Source organism: Leucopleurus acutus (genome assembly GCF_964270905.1).
Source record: "Leucopleurus acutus genome assembly, chromosome: 2".
Classification (NCBI taxonomy): domain Eukaryota; kingdom Metazoa; phylum Chordata; class Mammalia; order Artiodactyla; family Delphinidae; genus Leucopleurus; species Leucopleurus acutus.
The window spans coordinates 96,593,871-96,616,146 of NC_139143.1; the positions used below are offsets into that span (position 1 = coordinate 96,593,871).

Here is a 22,276-nt window from a genome sequence, read left to right on the forward strand (position 1 = left end):
CTCTCTCTCTCTCTCTCTCTCTCTCTCTCTCGTAGGATTTGAACAAGATAACAGGCCCATCCTGCATACAGTTCGATAGATTTACAGACAAAAGCAAAGCAAGCCCCTCAGTACCAACAAGCTCAGTCTGCTGGAAAAGGCTCTGTGTCCCCCCTCTGTGTGCCCCGTTGCAGAGGAGGCATATGGCTGGACACAGAAGAAAACAAAGTTGGGCAGAACATGCCTTGGATGAGTTAATGAGCCCAGGACTGAAGCTCCTTTATTGATGTGGGGAAATGTTAACATTATATGGCTAAGTGGAAAAAGCTGGAAACAAAAAAGAATCTACAATGTAATCCCCATTTTACACGTGCGTGTGTGTGTGTGTGTGTGTGTGTGTGTGTGTGTGTGTGTGTGTGTGTGTGAAGGCATGGACACACACAAAGAACAAGACGGAAAAGAGAGGAACTAAAATGTTCACATTTTATCTTGGCAAGGAGGAACTGCTAATGACCCTGGGTTTGGTTTATTTGTCTTGGTGGTTCTTTTGTCTTCATACGTTTCTACATTTTCTGTTTTCTATTTGCGCACACGTTCTTTCGGTAATAGAAAATGAAGTAAATGTTACTTTAGAATAATTAGAAAGGAGTGGGAAAGGGAATAATAAAAAAGAACATGAGTATTGGAATTATTTAGAACTAATAATAATCCTCATTCTGTCCCATCTTAGCTGGTGTCCTCCCTGGCCTCTGGGGCTCTCCCTAAAGCACCTACACAGTACGTGCTTAGACAGAGAAGGCAGACCTACTGTTTTTATGGTGGTTGGTTATTGTTTTCAGAGCAAGGGTGCTTAGCAGCCAGCAAAAGATGATTGTGGTGCTAGGGAGAGATTTGTGGTTTCCCCTGCTGAGACCGAGGGTCTAGAGTGGACGTGAGGCAGCCTGGTGGATGCCAGGAAATGGTGCAGCTGGGAGGTGCCCACACTCACCATCCAAACCCTCCGCAGTGCCTCCAACCCAAGCATGGGGAGTACAGACCAGCAGAGACCTTGGGGACCTGGTCAGCAAGATTCCAGCCGCATCCGTGGCCATGACTAATGTGAGCTAACATTCAAGAGTCTGGGACACAGCCAGCAGACATGTTCTTTGTGAAATACTGTGTAAGTGCTTATGAGTAGGGGGCCAAGCCAGGCTGGGAGGGGGGATAGATGGATTCACCTGCAAGTTGATGAGACCCACAGCCAAGTAAAGTGGTTGGACCTCCATGGCAGAGGCACGAGGGACACAGGGGATACCAGGATGGGGCTGAGCATGGCTCCAAGGGCTTTGGGGACATCGTGCAACGTGGGAAGGACCATCCACAGTGGCCCAGCAGCTTCTGCCACAAGGAGCAGTCCCAGGTCCATTCTGCCTTGTAAATCCGGCTCCAGAACACTCAATTCAGCAAGAGCTCCCCAGAGTTCCCAACTGGGCACATAATTTCACCTTCTTAATAAATCACCGGGAGTCCTCCTGTCCTAAGAAAAACAAGAAGAGGAACAGCCAGAATCTGTCAAGAAATTAATTGAAAACAGCAAAATAAGACAATATAATTCCTTTCTCAAGGGCAGACTTGGAGGTCGGGTACTGTCCCTCTGAGGCCGGCTGACCCAGGGCCCCCCAGCTGCTGGGAGGAGGTGCTCCTGCCTCCAGCAAACTGTAGCTCTTCCCTCTCTAGCAAAGCTACAAACAGCACATCTTTGTGCACCTCCCAACCCAGGAGCCAGGGCCACAGACGTGGCATCAAGAATGGCTCTTCTAAGAAAAGCTAGAAAAAAATGCCTCTGTGTATTATGTGCACCTGAAAAAGGCACTTGTGTGTGTTCATTATATGTTTCATTTATGTGTTTGCATCCTTTCTTGTGTGATGATGACCAAACTAGGATCCGAGCATCTTAGAGCTGGACGGAAACCCTGAGATTAGACAGCACCCCCAGTGCCCAGCATTGCACCCAGGACTCAGGTGCCGTGTCCTCATTTGATGGGTGAGACTATGGTCATGGTCACAGACACAGTTAAATGCAGGTCTTCTGCTCCCAAGTGGCTCTATCCCATTGGTCCTTCTTCAGTTCCATTCAGCAAACCAGAGCACACAGTGAGAAGGCAAAGCTGAATAAGACAGAGCCCCTACCCTCGAGGGACTGGTGGGAAAAGCAAGGATGTACAGGACTGTGATGTTAAGAAATAATACTAATAATTCAAAACCTGGAAATATGGCCAGAAGAGGACAGTAAGTCCTTCCAATGTCATTTGGTCATTGTTTCGCAAGTCCACCCAAGGATTATTTAATCACCCAGGGGAAGGTATCTTTGTTTAATGGCTCTTTACCATTAATTAAGGGCTCAGACTCTGTGAAGTTACATGTTAACTTGTAGACCATGTCCAGTAAAGATATAAATAATGTCTATTCAATAGAAAGCATAACATTAAAGACTGATTTTTTTAACTGCCTTGTAAGACATTGACCAGTTGTTTTGTTTTTAATTGGGGTAAAATACACATAACATAAAATTTTACCATCTTAACCATTTTTAAGTGTACAGCTGTGTCATTAACTATATTATATATAATATATATATTCACATTGTGCAACCATCACCGCCATCCATCTCAAGGACTCTTTTCATCCTGCAACACTGACACTCTACACCCATTAAACATAACTCCCCATCCTCCCCTCCCACCAGCACCTGGCAACCAAAGTCTACTTTCGGTCTCTATGAATTTGACTATGCTACATATCTCATATTAGTGGAATCGTGCAGTACTTGTCCATGAGACTGGTTTATTTCACTTAGTATAATGTCCTTAAGTTTCATTCATATTGTAGCATGTGTCAGAGGTTCTTTCCTTTTTAAGGCTGAATCATATTTCATTGTACATATACACCACATTTTGCTCATCCATTCGTCTGTCCATGGACACTTGGGCTGCTTCCACCTTTTGGCTATTGTGAATAATACTCCTATAAACTTGGGTGTTCAAACATCTGTTGAGACTCTGCTTTCCGTTCTTGTGGATATATATCCAGAAGTGGAATTGATGGATCATATAATAACTCTACGTCTAATTTTTTGTGGAACTACCATACTGTTTTCCACAGTGGCTGTCCTGTTGTACATTCCCACCAACAGTGCACAAAGGTTCCAATTTCTCCGGATCCTTCCCAACACTTGCTACTTTTTGGTTTTTTTTATTCTAATGGGTATAAGGTATCTCATTGTGGTTTTGATTTGTACTTCCCCAGTGATTAGTGATGTTGAGTATCTTTTCATGTGCTTATTGGCCATTTGTATATCTTCTTTGGAGAAATGTCTATTCAAGTCCTATGCCCATTTTTTAAACCAGGTTGTTTGGGTTTTTTGTTGTTGAGTTGCAGGAGTTCTTTTATATATTCTGGATATTAACCCCTTATCTGATACATGATTTGCAAATGTTTTCTCCCATTCCATGGGCTGTCTTTTCACTCTGCTGATAGTTTGCTTCCATGCACAAAAGTTTTTAATTTTGATATAGTCCAACATATCTATTTTTTTCTTTTGCTTCCTGTGCTTTTGGTGTCATATCCAAGAAATCATTGCCAAATCCAACGTCATGAAGTTTTTCCCTTATGTTTTCTTCTGAGTTTGATAGCTTTAGCTTTTCCATTTAGGTCTTTTGATCTGCTTAGAGTTAACTTTAGTACGTGGTATAAGGTAAGAATTCAACTTCATTCTTTTACACATGGGTGTTCCACTTTCCCAGCACCAGTTGTTAAAAAAGACCATCTTTTCCCCATTGAATGGTCTTGGCATGCTTGCCAAAAATCATTTGACCATACATGTGAGGGCAACCAGTTTTGTTCTTAACCCAGATATTTTACTTGAACATTTCCTTTTAAGTGCTTGTAAATACACATTTCCTCAAAATGCTCTTTGAACCAGCTTTGCCAACTTACTGGTTCCCTCATTCATGAATTACTAAATCTTTGACACCCGCCCATTCCATATTTTATGAGAGCCATGTTTTTAAATGTGTGAACATTATGCTTTGACAGTAACATACAAAGTGCTGTGGGTGTCGGGGTGAAGATCATCTCTAATCGAGGGATTCAAACACCTTTTCACTTTTGAAATCAGCCTTATGATTAATGGGCAGACTTTTGGCAGATAGACATGGTGGTTTGGAGCGAACATTAAAGACCGTGGAAACAGCAGGAAGAGTGTTTTCCTTCCTGTTTGCTTCCTTTCTTGTGTGTCTTAGCCAGCAAAGTCTATTGGCCAACACAGATGTGACACTTTCCATGAGAAAGCCTTAGGGAAAAAAACGCCTCTTGCCTCTTTCATATGTCATTTCTCTTCAGGACAGGTCCCTGCTATAGCTCCAGGTCCTCTCAAGCCTCCACCTCCACCGCACCCCCTTCCCCTACCTGACAAGAGGTTAGAAAGGGCCTAGGCCTTTCCATCCATACTTTAGATTCATCTCTGATTCTGCCTTAACTAGGGAATTGCATTTCCTGGCTGTCTCCATCCCACCACATGGGGCCTCCATGAAATATCTCCCTGACAGACTCTAAAGGTTACCAGTATCAATCACAGGGATAAGCAGCAAACAAGCCCGGGACAGAGCAGCCACCTCTGTCTGATGCAAAGTGGTATTAATTAGAAACCTTAACTTCTGGCCACGGAGGATGAGAACTGCCACCCTCAAGTGACCTTTGCCTTGGCAGAGTGTCCCCAGCCACGGCTGGTGGCAAAGCCCCTCTCTTTGGGGATCTTTACTCTGCAGGGTGCTTCTGTCCCGCTTGAATTTAACACTGAGACTTGTGTTCCCTGAGGATCTCAGGTGTGCACATTCCTCCTTGGGTTTTTTTGTGTGTGTGTTACGCGGGCCTCTCACTGTTGTGGCCTCTCCCGTTGCGGAGCACAGGCTCCGGACACGCAGGCTCAGCGGCCATGGCTCACGGGCCTAGCTGCTCCGCGGCATGTGCGATCTTCCTGGACCGGGGCACGAACCCGCGTCCCCTGCATCGGCAGGCGGACTCCCAACCACTGCACCACCAGGGAAGCCCCCTCCTTGGGTTTTTGAGATCACATTGTTGTGGCCCCCAGGCCATTCCCACCTGAGCTTCCTAGCCCATGGCCGTGGCATTTCCTCAGGCTCTCGGCGGCCACAGCAGCCTGTATGGTGGCTTGACACTGGATGTCCCAGCTTCTGGCTTGCTGAGAGGCTGTCGCTGACCTCCCCCTCCTCCATGGGAACCCATGCACAGCGGTAACCCAGAGGAGCCTCAGCAGAGCCTGTGCCTTGCGTGCTGCTGAGACCCATGGCCTTGGGCCTGCCCACTCCTCTACCGCTCCCAGAGCCTCAGCTGTCCAGACACCCTGACTGAGGCCTCCCAGCCCCTCAGACTTGGCTCAGCCTCTACCACTGGTAAAGACACCTCCCCGCTGGGGTCAGCAGGGCTCCCTAAGGGGCTGACCAGGGAAGGACTCAGTGATCTCGAAGCAGGGCTGCTGGGCTACTTTCCTGGCTGCGTAACCAGTGTGTTCTCTGAGTGGTTGAGGGCAGACTCAGGGTGAGCCAGCCTCCACCCTTTCACCTTTCACTAGCTCAGCAACCTTGGGCAACTCACTCAACCTCTCTGAGCCTCGGTTTCCACACCCGTAAAATGGTGCTCATAATAACACCTCAGAAAGCTGCTCGATAGTAAATATAAAACACTTAGTACAGCACCTGGCAATAATCAATCCTCAACAAATGTTAACTATTTCTTGGGGGTCAGGGGTGGGTTTTGTCCCACTTGTGCAGTTGTGTGTACACAAAGAACACGAAGTCCTAGGGGAAGGACAAGTGGAACAAAGGCCAGAGATCGTGCCACTCATTTCTCCAGGCCTTCTCTTTGCTGACCAATGTTTCTACCAACTCATAGAGAAGGCTGTCCTACTTTCATATTTGCTTGTCCAGAGAGTGATAAACTGTTATCTCCTTAAAGTCATCCAGCCTGCGTTCAGACAGGCCCTTCTCCACCTTGACAGATGGGATTACATTCATCTCCCTTCCCCTTTGGCAACTGGAAAGATCAATGAGACATTAGTCTCCCTGACTCTGACTTTCTCCTGGGGGAAATGCTGACAGCCCAGAATTAATGTGTCAATTGATTTACTCCTGGTGTCTAAAGGAGTAGACAAGACAAGTCCTCCCACTGCTGGGAGGGGAGATGGGGAGAGAGCAGCCTCTGGCCACTTTCTGGGTCCAGCTCACAGGCCTGTGCTGTCTGGACTGGTTGAGGAGACAGTTGCAGAGAGACTGATTCACCTGGGATCTACATCCTGGAGACTGGCCGGCCCTAGCTCTGGAGTCCCAAAGCCATGGACACTCTCAAGTTCTACGGCCTTGACAAGCTATAGACCCCTCCAGACCTCAGTTACTTCATCCACAAAATGAGGATGGAGATCCCTGATGGGATGACTGTGGAATTAACAAGAGACAATGTGTGTGAAGAGATGTGCTTTATAAATGTTAATTTTTTACCTTTAAGTACAAGAGTAAATGCAATGTTCTTGAGTGAGAAACCAACCAAGTTTACAGATATTAAAACTGAGGCCTAGAGAGATGAAATCCATTTTCTTTTCTTTTTTTTTTTTTTTTTTTTGCGGGACGTGGGCCTCTCACTGCTGTGGCCTCTCCCGTTGCGGAGCACAGGCTCCGGACGTGCAGGCTCAGCGGCCACGGCTCACGGGCCCAGCCGCTCCGCGGCATGTGGGATCTTCCCAGACTGGGGCACGAACCCGTGTCCCCTGCATCGGCAGGCGGACTCTCAACCACTCCGCCACCAGGGAAGCCCTGAAATCCATTTTCAGTCAGGTAAGTTATGAAGACTGTCCACTGCCTTCACTGCTTTTGACACTGTGATTGCGTCCCTGCCCCCACTTTCTACTGGCTCCTTGGGAGCTAGAATAATGGACAGATGAAGGGTTGGAGAGGGTCACTTTCCTGAGATTTTCAAAGGGATTCCCCGCCTAACAGAACATTTGCTGGACACTTTCTGTGTGCTACATGCTTTCCTAGGGACCATGGAGGGCAAAGACAACACACTCAAGTTCTGATAAGCCCTTGACCTTGAGGGTTTGGTGTTTCTCTTTTCATCCTTCTCTCTCTCACTCACTCGTTCGTGTGTCTTCTCCCTCCCAGAAGCAGCTCTGCCTGCCCCACTGAGTCCTTTCCTTAGAATGTGGCCCCAGACTCAGGTCTGGGCCAGACGCTCAGGTTGTTGTTGGTAATGATCATTGGTTCGAACAGCTTCTCTTACCCAAAATGAAACTTGGGTTTTGTTTTGTTTTTTCCATGATCTCTAGCTTATTTACTGTATAGAACATAAACTCCTTGAGTGAGGAAGCTCTGCCTGATTTATTACTACTACCCACATAGAATTTGGCAAACTAGGAGTGAGAAATCAATTTTAAAAAACGAAACTACAGATCTACAGTGAGGACACGGCACGAAGCTGGCAGATATACATACTCTGAGATGCATTTCATGGCCCTTATCTCTAGAAGCACAAAGCAAAATGACCAACCTCTCGAATTTCATATTCTTATACTCAAGCAGAAGAAAGGGCAGATAGCTCTCCCCTCCCCTTGCCAGGGCGTGGAACTTTGCCTGGTAAAGTTGCTCTCTGAGGTATGGAAGGAGCTGTGCGTGCCTCACCTAAGAGCTCTCCCTCACGCAAAGAAGGAAGCCCCCTCCCTGTAGGAGACACTTGAAATGCTCTCTTGCTGCCCGGCCCAAGGTGAATACCTTTGCTTTGCTCAGGCACTTGCAGAACAGATATAGAAAGCAGACATTTCCTCTTCAGCCTCCTTTGCAACTGAAGCCAGGGATGTGATCCAGGCTGCATTGCTTAAACTTACCCACACAAGACTTCAATTCAGAGGCTCTGGGAAAATTCCACTTTGCTGGCAAGGGCAGCAGCAGAGGGGGTCTGGCTTCGGGGCGTAGCAAGCATAAGGTTAGGTTCCTGCCACAGTAATGGCCTTGGTGCCGCACGCTGTTGTGGGCTGCCACAAGACCAGTGGCAGGGGTGGCGTGGTGGGCTTGGAGCTTTGTCACTGGAAGCTTAGACTGAGCTCTCCAGCCCTCCCAACAACTGGGTAACCGTGAGCTACCAGTGTCATTTTAAAATGTCCTTTCCTACTCTATAAGCCAAAGTCAGCTTCTGTTGCTTGCAACTAAGAGCCCTGAATGACAGTCTAGTTCAACTTTGCCTCAGCTATCATTTCCTGAGGTCCTGGCAACGATAGCAGCTCTCACCTGTTCACTGTCTGCGGTGGCCCCGGAGACTGTGTGAGGGGCTTCACATGCATCGTCTCATGGAGTTCCCTCACCACTGCCATGAGGTGGATACTATTCTTATCTTCAGGGAGAATTGAAAAAATCTGAGATATCAAGGCATTAGAGGACTTGTCCAAGGTCTTACAAGAGGGTAATTCAGTGTTGTAACAATAGGCAAGCTCCCGAAGCTAAATTCAGATTCCAAGAGAGACGGTGGCAGCCGACAAAAAATCTTCTCGCTCCGCTCTTCATGGCAGGGTGTGCAGAACTAGATGGGTCATCTTGTCTTCACGACATTCTCTACTCTGAAGTAAGGACCAGTAACACTTCACTAAGTTCGTAGACGCTGAAATAAAGACACGAAGATATTTCACTGCCCAAGAAGGATTTTTCCAGGACAGTGGCAGACATGATTGACAAGGGGACACATTATTACCCCACAAGCATGTTTTCTGAAACTCCCCAGGGGCTAAGGGAGTCCATGCTGGGTAGACAGTGAGGGGTAGCCAAAGAAGCTGAAAGCCTGCATTTAACTAAAAGCATCAGTGTGCAGGTCGGCACTGCAAATACATTTTAATACAGGTAATTCCTTTCCCGTTCATTTTCAAGCACTTATTTCGTTTACACAATCCCAAGGGCCAATAAATCTTGGCATTAAGGCTGATTTGATGTGTGATGCAGACAGTCTAATTAAGGATAGGGTATTTTATCAGCTCCTCTAAATTTCCTTTTCTCTAGTCTACAATTTTTTATACTGGGCTGATCTTTTTTTTATTCATAAGGGTTTCATTCCCATTTGTCATGGCTGCATCAACCGGGCATCTAATGAAGACTTGGATATGGAAGTCTGCATCTCATCTATCCTCAGTAGCAAAATTAATCAAGCAGCAGGAAAACAGCTTCCTGAACTGAAATGTCCTTGGCCCGCCCTGAGTCATCTAAAATATATTTTGCTTGTGTCTTCCGAAATTGGGGCTTAGCTATAAACTTTAGGAGGCAGTGCTTAATTTCAACTTCCATCCACTGATAGCCTGTACCCTACTCCCCTGCCCAACCCATTGCTTGGAGAGGCTTGGACCAGGGTGGCCAGAAGCCTATTTTCCCACTATCCCCTCTGCACACATTTACTGAGCACCTTTTATAGGCCAGGCTCAGGGAGATATAAAACAGGCTCTAGAAGGCCACAGTCAAATGGGTCATGCCACACTGTTGGCCAATGCAAGAAAAACATCCTAGTTAGCCAAGTGTCAAGGCTGGGAGCAAGCTGGAATGATTATCTGCTCTATCCTTTTGCCTCTGAGAGGGTGAGCCTCCCAACCAGTTTCTCTATAATTAAGGGCTGCCAAACGCCTGTGATCACAGACATTCACTTGTAGACTTTATGGATATATGAGTAGATTGGTTTCCCAGGGCTGTCATAACACAGTACCACAAACTGAACGGCTTAAACAACAGAAAGTTATTGCCTCACAGTTGTGGAGTCTAGATGTTCAAAATCAAGGTGCCCTTCTGAGGGCTGTGGGGGGGGGTCTGCTCCAGGCCTCTCTCTTTGGCGTGGAGATGGCTGTCTTCTCCCTCTGTCTTGTTACATTGTCTTCCCTCTACGAATGTCTGTGTCCAAATTTCTTTTTATAAGGACATCAGTCATAGCGAATTAGGGCCCACCCTTATGACCTCATTTTACCTTGATTACCTCTGTAAAGACCCTGTTTCCAAATAAGGTGACATTCTGAAGTACTGGGGGCTAGGACTTCAACATGTGAATTTTGGGGAGACACAATTCAACACGAGTGTCTCTAAACCTGGTTTAACTAAAGCTTTAAGACAACCTGTAGCAACACAATATAGTTAGAACACCACATGGAGGGTTAAGAATTCCATGTTCAAGTTCTAAATTAGCCACTTCCCCTCTCTGAGCCTCAGATTTCTTCTCTAGAGAATAAGAGAGCTGGACTGGGCCTCCAGAACCCTCTCACGTCTCCAGGATTGTGTTGCTGATGACATAAGAGAAGTTGAGGCAGCACAGGGGGCAGGTTAATGGTGAGGCTCCACCACTCGCAAGCAGGCTGATCCTGAGCAAGGATTGATCTTCTGAGCCTCAGGGAGTTTTTTTAACTCTTAAGTGAGGACAGTGACAGTAGCTACTTCAAAAAGGTTCTCAGGACTAATGAGGCCTGTGAAATGCCCGGCACGCAGCTGTCCCTCCATGTGTACGAACTGCTAAGGGTATTACTGCTCTTACTACTATCAGGAGTTAGGCTTTGGATCTAGGACTCAGCTCTCAGGCAGTGTCCACGATCGGAAGACAGGGGGCTGCACCCCAGTGTCCTACCCAGTAGCTCATGTGGAGTGAGAGGCTTTAGCTGGCAGGACTCTTGTGAACCTTGGGACATGCCTTTCCCCATCTCCACCTTCCAAATCCCATCCCATTCCATTTGGCTTTTCACGTTCATGTCATTAGGGTTAGGGCTAGGATTTCAGGTGATTTTTTTTTCTCACTGTTTTATTAATTTTACACACCCTAGACAAGTATAATAACACATATTTCATCATCTCATTTAAATGCAGCCCTGCGACCTCACACCCACATGAACACCAGATTGCTTGAGGTCTGTAGTGGTCATTCGGCTCTTATCATCTTTGAACTGTTAGTTATTTGCTCATGTGTGTCCTCGCCTAGACTGTAAGCAACTTGAGGAGACATATGGGTCTTCTTACTGAGATTTAGCAAACCTTATTGATTGACTCCCACAATGCACCGGCCCTCTTACATGAAAAATCTCATATCATCCTCCCCACAACCTGATGAGGCAGGTCATGGTGTTACCATGTCACAGATGAGCCCCTGAGGCTTGGGGTCACATGTGTAGGCAGTGGCTAAGCCAGGATCCAATTCTACATCGCCTGACTCCGAGGCCACCAGTCTAGCCTAGTGCTGTCCTCAGCAAGCTGTACCAGCTCAGGAGGCTCGTGGGTCCCTGTAACTCCCTTAGGATCCTCCAGCCTGAGCAGAGTTTTCCATGGCCTTGGTGCCCCCTGGTGGCATGTGAGGGCTCGTTCCCAGCCCAGCTTCAGGCTCATTCCACTGCAGGCCTGCGACCCCTAAGCACTTGAAAGAGTGACCAAGGGGGCTGGCCCTGGCGCAGCAGGGCCCTCTGCACCCAGGGAAGGGCTAGTGACACTAGAGTGTCACTTTTTAAATGGACCGCCCCCGCCCCGAGGATTCTGCTCCTGATAGGTCAAAGAAGAGCGCTTAGGGTCTCAGGCCAACAGCCCTGAGATGAACTACAAGGTCTGGTTCACACCACCCAGCTTCTCATCTCCCCTTTCCCAGTCAGGACATGTGGGCATGGGCAATCTCTGCAGCACCCTCCTGGGATTTCCATTTTCCAAGAGCTTGTTTATGGAGTGGGGGAGGGAGAAGAGGATAAAGGTGGTTAAAGTTAAGGACTTAAAAGCTTCTTTACATAACAGTCTTTTTCTCAAAAAACCCATCAAGATTCTTCAGTAAATATTACTGGAGTCCTATTGTGCTCCACAGCGCTCAGCATGCAGAAATGGAGAAAACACCCTTTCTGTCTTGAAAAGTAAACATATAAAAAATTACAATGCAATGAGGCAAGTACTCTGATATGGGTGTCCTGGGACTTCTCCTGTCACACCCAAGATGGTTATCAGTACTCAAAACTGAGAATAAAGAATCATCAAATACCTCACAAGCTGAAGTAGAAAACAATTAGGGGTCAGACACCTTGTCCAACTAACCATCACTCCAGCCAACAGCACTTCCCCAGCTTATATAAGCCACCGCTCCTTCTGCAGGGACAAAACAGCAAGAAGACACAGAAAGAGGGGGTGGTGTGGAACAGTCTGCCTTCCCACCTCCGGAGCAACAAGGATGTTTAAGCCAGCGGTCATCCTCTTCCTACGTGCTCATTTTCCCCTTGGAGGCCTTCCGTAGCGCGTAAAAAGTGATCACCAGCTTTTCCGGGAATCCTATAATCACTGATCTGGCTTTGAGATAATCACAGATATCCTAGAGCTGCATTAACCAATGGTAGCCACCCATCACACACATAGCTATTGAGCACTTGAAATGTGGCTAGTCTGAATTGAAACACGCTGTCAGTGTGAAATATACACCGGATTTTGAAGACTTAGTCCGGGGTGGGGCAGGGGAATGCAAAACATCTCTGTATTTTAAAAATTGATTACATGTTGAAATGATAATATTTTGGACATAGTATTTGGATAAATAAAATAAATTATTAAAATTAATTTCACCTGTTTTACTTTTTTTAGCGTGGCTACCAGGCCATTTAAAATTACAGCTGTGGCTGGCTCACATTCCGTTGCTATTGGACGTCGCTGCCCTGAGGGTTAGAAAGCCAGAGCTGAGATGCCCCAGTCCAGCAAAGCTTACACCACATTGGGACCACAAGGGGGCGCTACTGTGGTGCCGAGCTGCCTGGGGCAGGACTTCAGCAGCAAGCAGGCGGGCTCCTCACATTTTCTGATGCTTTTTTTTAAGGGTAGCTTTAAACAGCTTTTTCTAAAATTTAAATGGCCCATATTATGTGACCCCGAGGTTAATATAAATCATTTCTCTAGGGCAGGAGTCTAAAACTCCTGAATTACAATATTCAAGACTGGAATTTTAAGGCAGCTGCAAGTTTCTCACCATCACAGCTAGGGAATGAAGAGGGACTGTGAATTCAAGTCGAGAGAAGCCTTTAAGCTGGGCCCCAGAACAGAAGGTGGGCTGTGAGTAAAAGCTGAAGGTAAGAGGGTTGGAGAAAAGGTAGCTCCAGGAGTGATGTTAGGAGGACTTAAGCACAAGGAGTGGGCGATGGGCGACCTCTGGACATACTCCCATTTTCATCAGAATGCTACCAATCTGAGTGTAAATTGTTACCACCTTTCTTCAGGGCAATTTGTAAGTGTATTTTAAAAGCCTTAAAACTGTCAATATCCTTTGACCCAATAATTCCATTCTAGTAACTCATAAGGAAAATTTTAAACTGCACAAATATTTGGCTATAAGGATATTCATTCATCATTTGTAATAGCCAAAGAACCCAAAATAACAATAAAACTATAAGCAACCTAACTGCACATTGATATGGGTTGGTTAAATCAATTAACAGTTATAATATGGACTATTTTGTAAGTGTTACAGAGGTTGTGTAAATGAATACTTACTGACATGAAAAGACATTTATGCTAAATTCTGTGAAAAGGGTCAGCTACAGAATTGTATGTCCAGTATGTGTGTCAATTTTGCTTAAAAAAGAAACAACAACAACAACATTAAAAGCATACATCTGCAAAGACAACTGGCTGAAAGAATATTCTCCAAGGGATTAGTAGTCATCTCTGGACAGAGGCTATGGGTGGGCTTTCTTTCCTTATTTTTTAAAACTGCTTTTATAATTAACTTTTTTAAAGATTATTTATCACAAGTGACACGTTCTTTCCCAAGCCCTCGCCAAAGGGGAAGAACCAACGTTTTCGTTAAAATCCCGACACTTTCCCCATACCTATTAGCATTGTTCCATCTCGTCCTCTAATCCCTGTGTCCAGTCTTTTCCCCTGTAAGCCTTTCATCGGGGTCCTGTGTCTCTCTTGTCTCTCTCTGCCCCACCGCCTGGATGAGACCCCGTCGGGCCGCCCGGGTTGTTGTAAAACTTCAACAGGGTCTGGCCCGACTTCTTGGAGTCGGTGGAATTGTAATCCAAAGGTCTGTATGGAGGAGACAGAGGGACAGGCCAGGAGGCCGGCTCCGAGGGACGACTGCAGGCCTCCCTCCCACGGCGGCATTCCGCGCCGTCCCCTCGCCTGTTGCACAGGCAGCAGAACCTCCGCCCGGCTCGCGGTGGCGGGCGCGTGAAGATGTCATCCTGGACACAACGCGAAGGCTGCGCCACGAATTTTGTCCCTTTGGAGGCACCGTTCCTGCCCACGGCCCTCTCGCGTCATGTGAACGACCGAGGGGCACCCGAGACCAGCGGCGAAGAAGAAGGCGACTCACGGCGGCATGGAGGCAACTTTAGAGCAGCACTTGGAGGACACGTGAGTAGTATTCTCGTAGGCCTGTCCTGAGGTCGCGGCTGGGGGATTTGAACGGGACAGAGGGCGCGAGCTGCGAGCGCCGGCCGGGCGCCTTGGGGACGCCCTGTCCCGGGGCCTCCGGTGTGGGTGCGAAATGACCCGGAATTAAATCCCGCCGGGGCTCCGCACACTCCCTTCTGAGCGGGTCTCCGCGGCCCGAGCCCAAACCCGACTCTCGTGCTGAAATTGTCCGGACAGGGTCGTTCTTCGGGAGTTTTAGGAACCGGGTTCGTTTGGGAGAAGGAAGTACCACTTGTGCAGAGCCCTGCCTTATAAACGTAAACACACACAGCGTATTATTTCCTTCCGGGTGCAACCAGTTACTTGCTGAAAGGCATCCGTTAAATTTTTCGAATGAGTAATATCTACGGAAAATCCAAAGTTGGAAAAATAGAAGGCGTACAGGGAAACACCTCCCTCGCATCAGTGCCCCTCAGCTTCCCACTACCCCTCCCGGAGGCAGCCCGTGTTACTTAAGAGTTTGTCAACAGTTGTTTCAAGTGAGTTGGTATGTTAACATATGCATTTTTAACGAAGGCAACAAAATCCCAACTATTGCAATGTTTGTGGCCCTCCAGAGCTCAACAGTACCTGGGCACGGTCTTTATTCTCATGAGAGAGAAACTGGTTTAACTATTTAATTCAGTTAATTGTAATTTAATTTTTCTTGGGACAGGGGTGGGCGATAGTGAAAAAAGATTAACACTGACTTCAAGTACTACAACAATGCCTGGTACAGAGAAAGCATATTTGTGTTATAATTATTTAAATTCATTTTCCCACATCATTTGCTTTCTTCTTCCTGCGTTCCTGGAATTAGAATGAAGAATCCATCCATTGTTGGAGTCCTGTGCACAGATTCACAAGGACTCAATTTGGGCTGTAAGTATCTCACATCAACCCTTTGGTGGACTGCACAGCATTTGATGTTGACTGGGAGCCTAGTGTGCTATTATTCTCTAGTTTTTATTTCCTGTTACCCTGCCACTTTCTGGGGACTTTTGCAAGCGTAGAGATCATCCCCAAATAACAAAATTAGGAAACTGAAACTTCTCTATAAAGGTAGAAATGTTCCTTGCAGTTCTAGCACTACAGAGTCGTTTCTACTAAAGTAGTATTTTAATCATTTTAAATTGGATCTAGAAAGGACTTCAGATAATGACAGCAGTTACCATTTATTGAATTTCTGCCATATGGTGGGACTGTGAAGCTTTGTATACATTATCTCTAATTTTCACAATAACCTTGCTAGATGGGTGGTGTTACTTTTTAGTCCAACTTCACTTAAGAGTAAGTGAGTAGGTAGTAAAAATGGGGGCTGCAGGGTTGGACACACCTAGCTTCAACCCCTTGCTCTTCCATTTACTAGTGGTGTCAGCTTGGACCAAAAAGAACCTTTCTGAGCCTCAGTTTCTTTACTGAGCTGTTGCTTAATAAGAATTATTATTATGGAATTGCATTTATTGAGCTCTTACTATGTGCCAGGCACCGTTCTAAGTGCTTTGTGTATACTAAGTCATTTAATCCTCATGACTACCCTGTTAGGCAGATAAAGAAATGGAGGCACAGAGGGTCACTAACTTGCCTAAGGCCATACAGCTAGTAAGTAGCTGAGCTAGGATTTGAGTCTGGCTCAGAAGCCTCTTAATCAGAATACTATAAAATTATATATGTAAAGCACTCAGCACAGAACCCAGACATAATGCTCAATAAATGGTAACAATTACTGATGAGAAAATAAATCCAGAAAGGTAACAATGGAAGCCTTCAGCTAAGTAATGTCAGAACTAGTAAACCCAGGACACCTTGCTCCTTACTCCTCTGTACTGCAGGACTTTTTAAAGCTCTGAATTTTTGCTGGGAGGGTAATTGAAGGAAGTAGTCTGTAACTCAGGTTTTACACACAAATCAGTTTAGTTGGAAGAAAAAAGGCAGATTTTTTTTTGAAGCACTTGCCAGGCTCACAAAGGAAAGGCTGAAATTCAAGTGCAGAAATGTAAAACTAAATGTACTCCTTCAAGAAAACTTCGCCCAAAAGACTGCACTGTGTGTCCAGTTAATGTTTTATGTAACAACAGTAAATCCATCAACTCTGCCATACTGGCATGTCTATTACCTGAGTTAGTTTCAGGCAGATGGGCTTGTGTTGCCTTTATATACAGAAAGATATTGTAAACTTAGTAATTACGTTTTGTACCTGACATCCAAGATTTAGTTATTATCTACAGGCTAAAACAAACATTAGTAAAAAGCCAATTCTGTTGCTATTTGAAAAACCAGTTTATTCTAGTGGAAATAATTGCTCACAGAATATTTATACATGCTGTTAAGGTGATCTTACAGCCAAACTCCTGAGTAAAAATCTTTATATCCTTTGAGGTTGATCTCAGTAAAAGGAAATCAGATTTTCCATGAGGAATTAATTAGTTTCAACAAGTCTCTTGCCCTTACTGGTTTTTGTCAGTCTCACCTATGAATTTCTTCGTTTCAGTTTGCTTTCAGATTGACTTGAATTACAGCTTCCTTATATGCTTGAGAAAGTGTTTAGAGATGGTGATGGGAATGACTTGGAAAATTGAGTGTTATGGCCTTTTACTGACTTAAAAGCTGTTATTGGCTTTCTCACTGATGGAACCACTGAGTATCAGAGCAGAATCATTTTATGTCAGTACCTAACCTAAGAGACCATGAGTTGAACCTTCTTTTTGTGAATAATTCAGTTCAGTTCTACTATACGTCTAGACTCATTTTTGGACAGTCAGGCAACGTGATACCATCTCTGTCTTCCAGGCCGCGGAACCCTGTCAGATGAGCATGCTGGGGTGATATCTGTTTTAGCCCAGCAAGCAGCTAAGCTAACCTCAGACCCCACTGATATTCCTGTGGTGTGTCTAGAATCAGATAATGGGTGAGTAGATGACAGCAGATCCCTTCCTTTCCTTTTCATTCAGAAAAATCAATCCCTGGGAAACTTGACTGGGGCTTGCCCTGTGTTCATCAGTGATTTCTCGAAGTACGTGGAGGAAGGTTCCACCCTTTGGACTACAGGAGCAGATGGATTGGTCTCTAAAGCTAATGTGCTTTCACACCACAAAGACATTTAAATGAAGAGTAAGAGTCGTCATGAACTATCAATAAAAGAAGCAATAAATAACACAGAGGAAGACTAAACAAAGAACAGAAACAATGTCTGTAGTAATAGAAATACCAAAGACGTTCCAAGTGAGGGTCCTCAGAATAATAGTAAATGAAAAAAGCAGAACTATGCACAGGGACTTTCCTGGTGGTCCAGTGGTTAAGAATCCGCCTTCCAATGCAGGGGATGCGGGTTCGATCCCTGGTCAGGAAACTAAGATCCCACATGCCGCGGAGCAACTAAGCCTGCACGCTGCAACTACTGAGCCCACGTGCCACAACCAGAGAGCCCGTGTGCCGCAATGAAGAACCTTCGTGCTGCCATGAAAGATCCCTCTGTGCTGCAACTAAGACCTGACACAGCCAAAAATAAATAAAAATTTTAAATAAATAAATAAACTATGCACATTATGATCACAGTTCTGTAAAGTGAGAAAAAATGTATATATGGTATACATGCATATTAAAAAAGGAAAATATTAATAGTGGTTGTCTTTGAGTGATAGGATTATAGAATTAATTTCGTTTTTATATTTTATACTTTTCTGTATTTCCCAAATGTTTTATTGTATTTAGATACTGCTTTCATACATAGAAAAGTAAGTATTATTTTTTTAGTTGTGTCCTAAACCAAACAGCATCTTTAATCTTACGTCGACTCCCACTTGCAACACTTTACTGAATATCTTCCACTTTGCCTTTCAGGAACATTATGATCCAGAAACACGATGGCATCACAGTGGCAGTGCACAAAATGGCCTCTTGACATCTTGTATCAGTTCTCCAGCAGCTTGTCATGGGGACTCAATCGTACCTTATGTTAATTATCTTATAGAGCTATTAGAGTTCCAGTAATTAGGCCATTCATGTAATGTGCATTAGGCACTTTTCTATTAATTTTAGAGTAAGCTGCTTTTTGACACTCTGACTTATCAAAATTGACTTATCAAAATACTAGTTAAGGGAAGTATGTTTTGAAGCAAGTTTAGGTCACTTTGTATACAGAATTTTGTTATGTTTAATAAAACTGGTTGGAGGAAAGCTTGGATCTTTTCTGAATTCTTTAAACTCTTATCAAATGTTTATTTTTTCAAATTGTAATCAAATTGTAATCATTCTTAAAAAGGTAACTGCTCCAAACCATTCTGTTTCGGAAGCTCCTGAAATACATAGATTCTCACAGAAACATCCATGGATATATAAAACAAGTCAAGCATACTCCTACCCCATAATAAAAACATAATAGTAGATATCATAAGTACTTACTATATGCCAGGAACACATTCAGTTCTCGTTAACAACCCTATATGGGTTCTCAATAGCAAAGAGGTGGAAGCAACTCAAATGTCTGTTGATGGGTGAATGAATAAACAAAATGTATATACATACCATGGAATATTATTCAGTGTTAAAAAAGGAAAGAGATTTTGACACGTGCTATAGCATGGAGGACTCTATGCTAAGTAAAATAAGCCAGTCACAAAAAGACAAATCCTGTATGATTCCACCTATGTGAGGTACCTAGAGCAGTCAAATTCATAGAGATAGTAGTATGGTGGTTGCTAGGGTGAGGGGAAAAAATGGGGAGCTACTGTTTAATGGGTACAGAGTTTCAGTTTTACAAGATGAAAAGAGTTCTAGAGATGGATGGTGGTGATGGTGGCAACAATAATATCAATGTATTTAATACCTCTAAACTGTACACTTAAAAATGGTTAAGATAAAAAAAGGTTAAGATTGTAAATTTTGTTTTATGTATTTTACCACAATAAAAGTTTTAATTAAAAAACATGAATAAAAACACCACCTGAACTAATAAAAAATTCAGCAGAATTACAAGATGAAGATCAACTTACAAAAAGTGAAAAAGCTTCTATACCTCAAAATACAAAATAAGAAAACATTTGCAATAGCGACAAAAACAATAATGCATTTAGGAATTAATAAAGGATGAAAAAAACCTGTATGGAGAAAAAGTTTAAACTCTTAAGGATTAAAAATTGAGCAGAACTAAATAAATACAAAATATTGAATACAATGTAACAAAAGGATATCAAATCTGCAAAGAATTTTTCCTGAATACAATGTGTTGTAATAAAGATGGCAGTAGGAATTTTTTTTTGTAAACCTGACAAACTTTTCTAATATTACAGGGAAGCATAAAAGTTTCATAAATAGTTGTCAAAAACAACCCTATATGGTAGGTACTCTAATTTGACCCATTTTGCATTTGTGTAACTAAGGCTAAGGAATTAGCAGAGTCACCATTTGGACCCAAGCCTCCAAGTCAGAGCCTTACTTTTAACAGCCAGACTACTACAGAAGTAGGTATGTTTGGCCAGAAGAAAATCTACCAGTTTGAAAGTATAGGACATTATCTTCTCTTCAGACTTTATCATTCTCAACAGAATGGTGCATAAGAAGATACAAAAGACTTCATTTTGTTGAATTTGAATGCAGCTCGTATTGCTGTCTAGCAATTTAATATTTGACAGCATACAAAGAATATATATCATTTATTCAAAAATATCAAGCAACTACAAATATATAAAGTGCTAGTTTAAGCACAGTGATCTCTTATAATTTAAGGAATGGTGGGAACCCTCCCCAAATCTTAACTCATTTCTTCACAAAGAGTGAGGACAGGGAAAATAAAATCTTGGTAGTGCTTGTATTATACTCTAAGTCCCTAAGTGCCAAAAAGTTTCATGGACTGTATTTATCAGTGGGGTGAGGGTAATAGTGGTGACAGGAAAATCATGCTGCATCCTTGCTGAATAACTTTAGGGCCAAGAGTTAGAAAGTCAGAGGTTGAGGGAATTATTTTAGTTAAAAATCGTATAAGCTTTATTAAGTCGATTGGGTACAGATGTCAAAATTTAACTAATATCCCAATGGTGGCTTAAGAACTCTTTGCTCTTGATATTAGAGCCCCACATGATTAATAAGAACCATTTTTAATGAACTAAGTCCCAACAGCAGGTCTGTTAATGTGCAGTTACTGTATATACATAGTCCTGACAACAAACTTGTAAATAATATTAGCCACATTTTACAGGTTTGGAAACAGATTCAGAGAGGGTAACTTGCCCAGAGTGTGCAGGCTTAAATAATGGCAAAGCTGAGATTCTAACAAAGTCTGCATTTCCCACTATACCTCAAAGCTTTCTGTATGAAAGACATGTTTCAAAGGGTTCATCTCTGACAGCATCTTTGCAGCTTTCCTAGCCTCTGGGAATGACTCATTGTTCTGCCACATTTCAAATCTGACCCAGCCCTCAGCATCAGAGCTCTCTAGCAATACAAAGCTAGCCTCATGTCATCCTGTGATCAGAATCATAGATAGCCCTGCTTTAAAAGAGCAACAAGTACCTACCAAAAACAAAGTCTTACAGATGTTTACTAAAAAATGTTTTCTAGATTATGTTAGTAACTACATATAACTCTCTGAAAAACACTCACCTTCCCTCTTTTGGGTTTTGTCTTCTGCTGAAGGTTTGTTTGATCCTTACCACCAGGCCCACATAATTGCATAATCTTTTCCATTGTTAACTTAGAGGCCATCTTCCCAAACCACTAAGCTGTGCTTCTGCTAGCGCTTGAATCAAAAATATTATAGAGTTGGTTTTAAGAGCCTGAGAAGCCCCTTACCTTTTAAGAAACATGCATAATAAATATGTGCAGATTTTCCAGATAAAACCAGAAAAACACACATCAGCCTAAAATACACTCTGGTTTAAAACCTGGAACATTGGTGCTGGGAAGATGAAAGGCAATTTCCTGTTGACTTTTTTTCTTTTTTGATGTGGAGGGTGGAACAGAGGAAGGAAATGGGATAAGAAAACTGAATTGTCCCAGTAATGTTCTAGGAGACTCAGCCTTAACCATTTCCAAAATGCAATAGAAAAAAAAGTTTCATTAAAATTAAATATAAGTATACACCTTTCATGGGAGGTGTTTGGAGTTAAGGTAACATGTATAGAAAAGTAATTAAAAGAGGGCTTGGAACTCCAAGGTACTAACCAGAATCTTCAGTCATTACACGGAAGGTACACAAATATGCTGCAGATTGCCATTTATAGTCCAGGAAACGTATTGCCCAACTCTGGGGCCCCACTCCCTGCCTTGAGCATAATGTTAAAAGATAAACTGAGGCATATTAAAAATGATAAGAGCTTATCTGAGCAAAAATCGATGGGAAGCTGGTGCTGACAAACCAGAGGAGGTTAGGAGCGCTCTTCCATTCAGGAGATCAAGAAGAAGCTTTTGCAGAGACAATGCAGAAGCAAAGCAAGGAAATTATTGATTGGCTACAGCTTAAAGCCTAGTTGGCTGTATGTGGCTGGTTGTCCTTAGGTTTTCATTTCATAACCTTGAGGCATTTACAGGCTCAGGTTTTGGTTTGCTTATGTAGGCCACACAGCACTAGAGCCACCTTAGTCTAATGGCCTCCTGTTGCCTCAGCCAAGTGGCTTGTTAATTTCTTGCATTTGCTACACTACCAGAGGTGTTGATCCAGCTACAGCAAAAGGTATTCGCTATGGCACAGACTCTTCCTTGTTTAGCCAACAAGTAATCTAAAGCAATTCTACTATGTCAAATTATCTTACCAAGAAAACCTAGGGACTTCTGTTCTGTAGGTATGGCCTTAGCAAGATTCAGCGATAGTTGCCAGAGAAGCATTGTCTTGCCGTGCATTA

General features: G+C 43.8%; 1 protein-coding gene and 1 long non-coding RNA gene across 2 annotated transcripts; one reads left to right on the forward strand and one right to left on the reverse strand.

Annotated features, from left to right (window-relative positions):
- Positions 1-1,301: 1,301 nt before the first annotated feature.
- On the reverse strand, positions 1,302-14,158 carry LOC309975832. The gene is made up of 3 exons (XR_014326970.1): positions 13,871-14,158; positions 8,310-8,676; positions 1,302-1,495 (listed from the first exon to the last, which is right to left on the reverse strand). It is a non-coding gene; the product is annotated as an uncharacterized lncRNA (long non-coding RNA).
- Positions 14,159-14,290: 132 nt separating this feature from the next.
- On the forward strand, positions 14,291-18,633 carry LAMTOR5 (late endosomal/lysosomal adaptor, MAPK and MTOR activator 5). Its single transcript, XM_082832484.1, has 4 exons — positions 14,291-14,402; positions 15,262-15,323; positions 17,232-17,349; positions 18,282-18,633. The coding sequence occupies exons 1-4, from the start codon at positions 14,368-14,370 to the stop codon at positions 18,340-18,342; spliced, it is 276 nt and encodes a 91-aa protein (XP_082688610.1). The 5' UTR covers positions 14,291-14,367; the 3' UTR covers positions 18,343-18,633.
- Positions 18,634-22,276: the final 3,643 nt, after the last annotated feature.

Coding starts and splice junctions, on each gene's coding strand:
- LAMTOR5 (XM_082832484.1), top strand. CDS start 14,368: ATGGAGGCAACTTTAGAGCAGCACTTGGAGGACAC. Junction 15,324..17,231: donor ACAAGGACTCAATTTGGGCT/GTAAGTATCTCA, acceptor TCTGTCTTCCAG/GCCGCGGAACCCTGTCAGAT. Junction 17,350..18,281: donor TGTCTAGAATCAGATAATGG/GTGAGTAGATGA, acceptor TTTGCCTTTCAG/GAACATTATGATCCAGAAAC.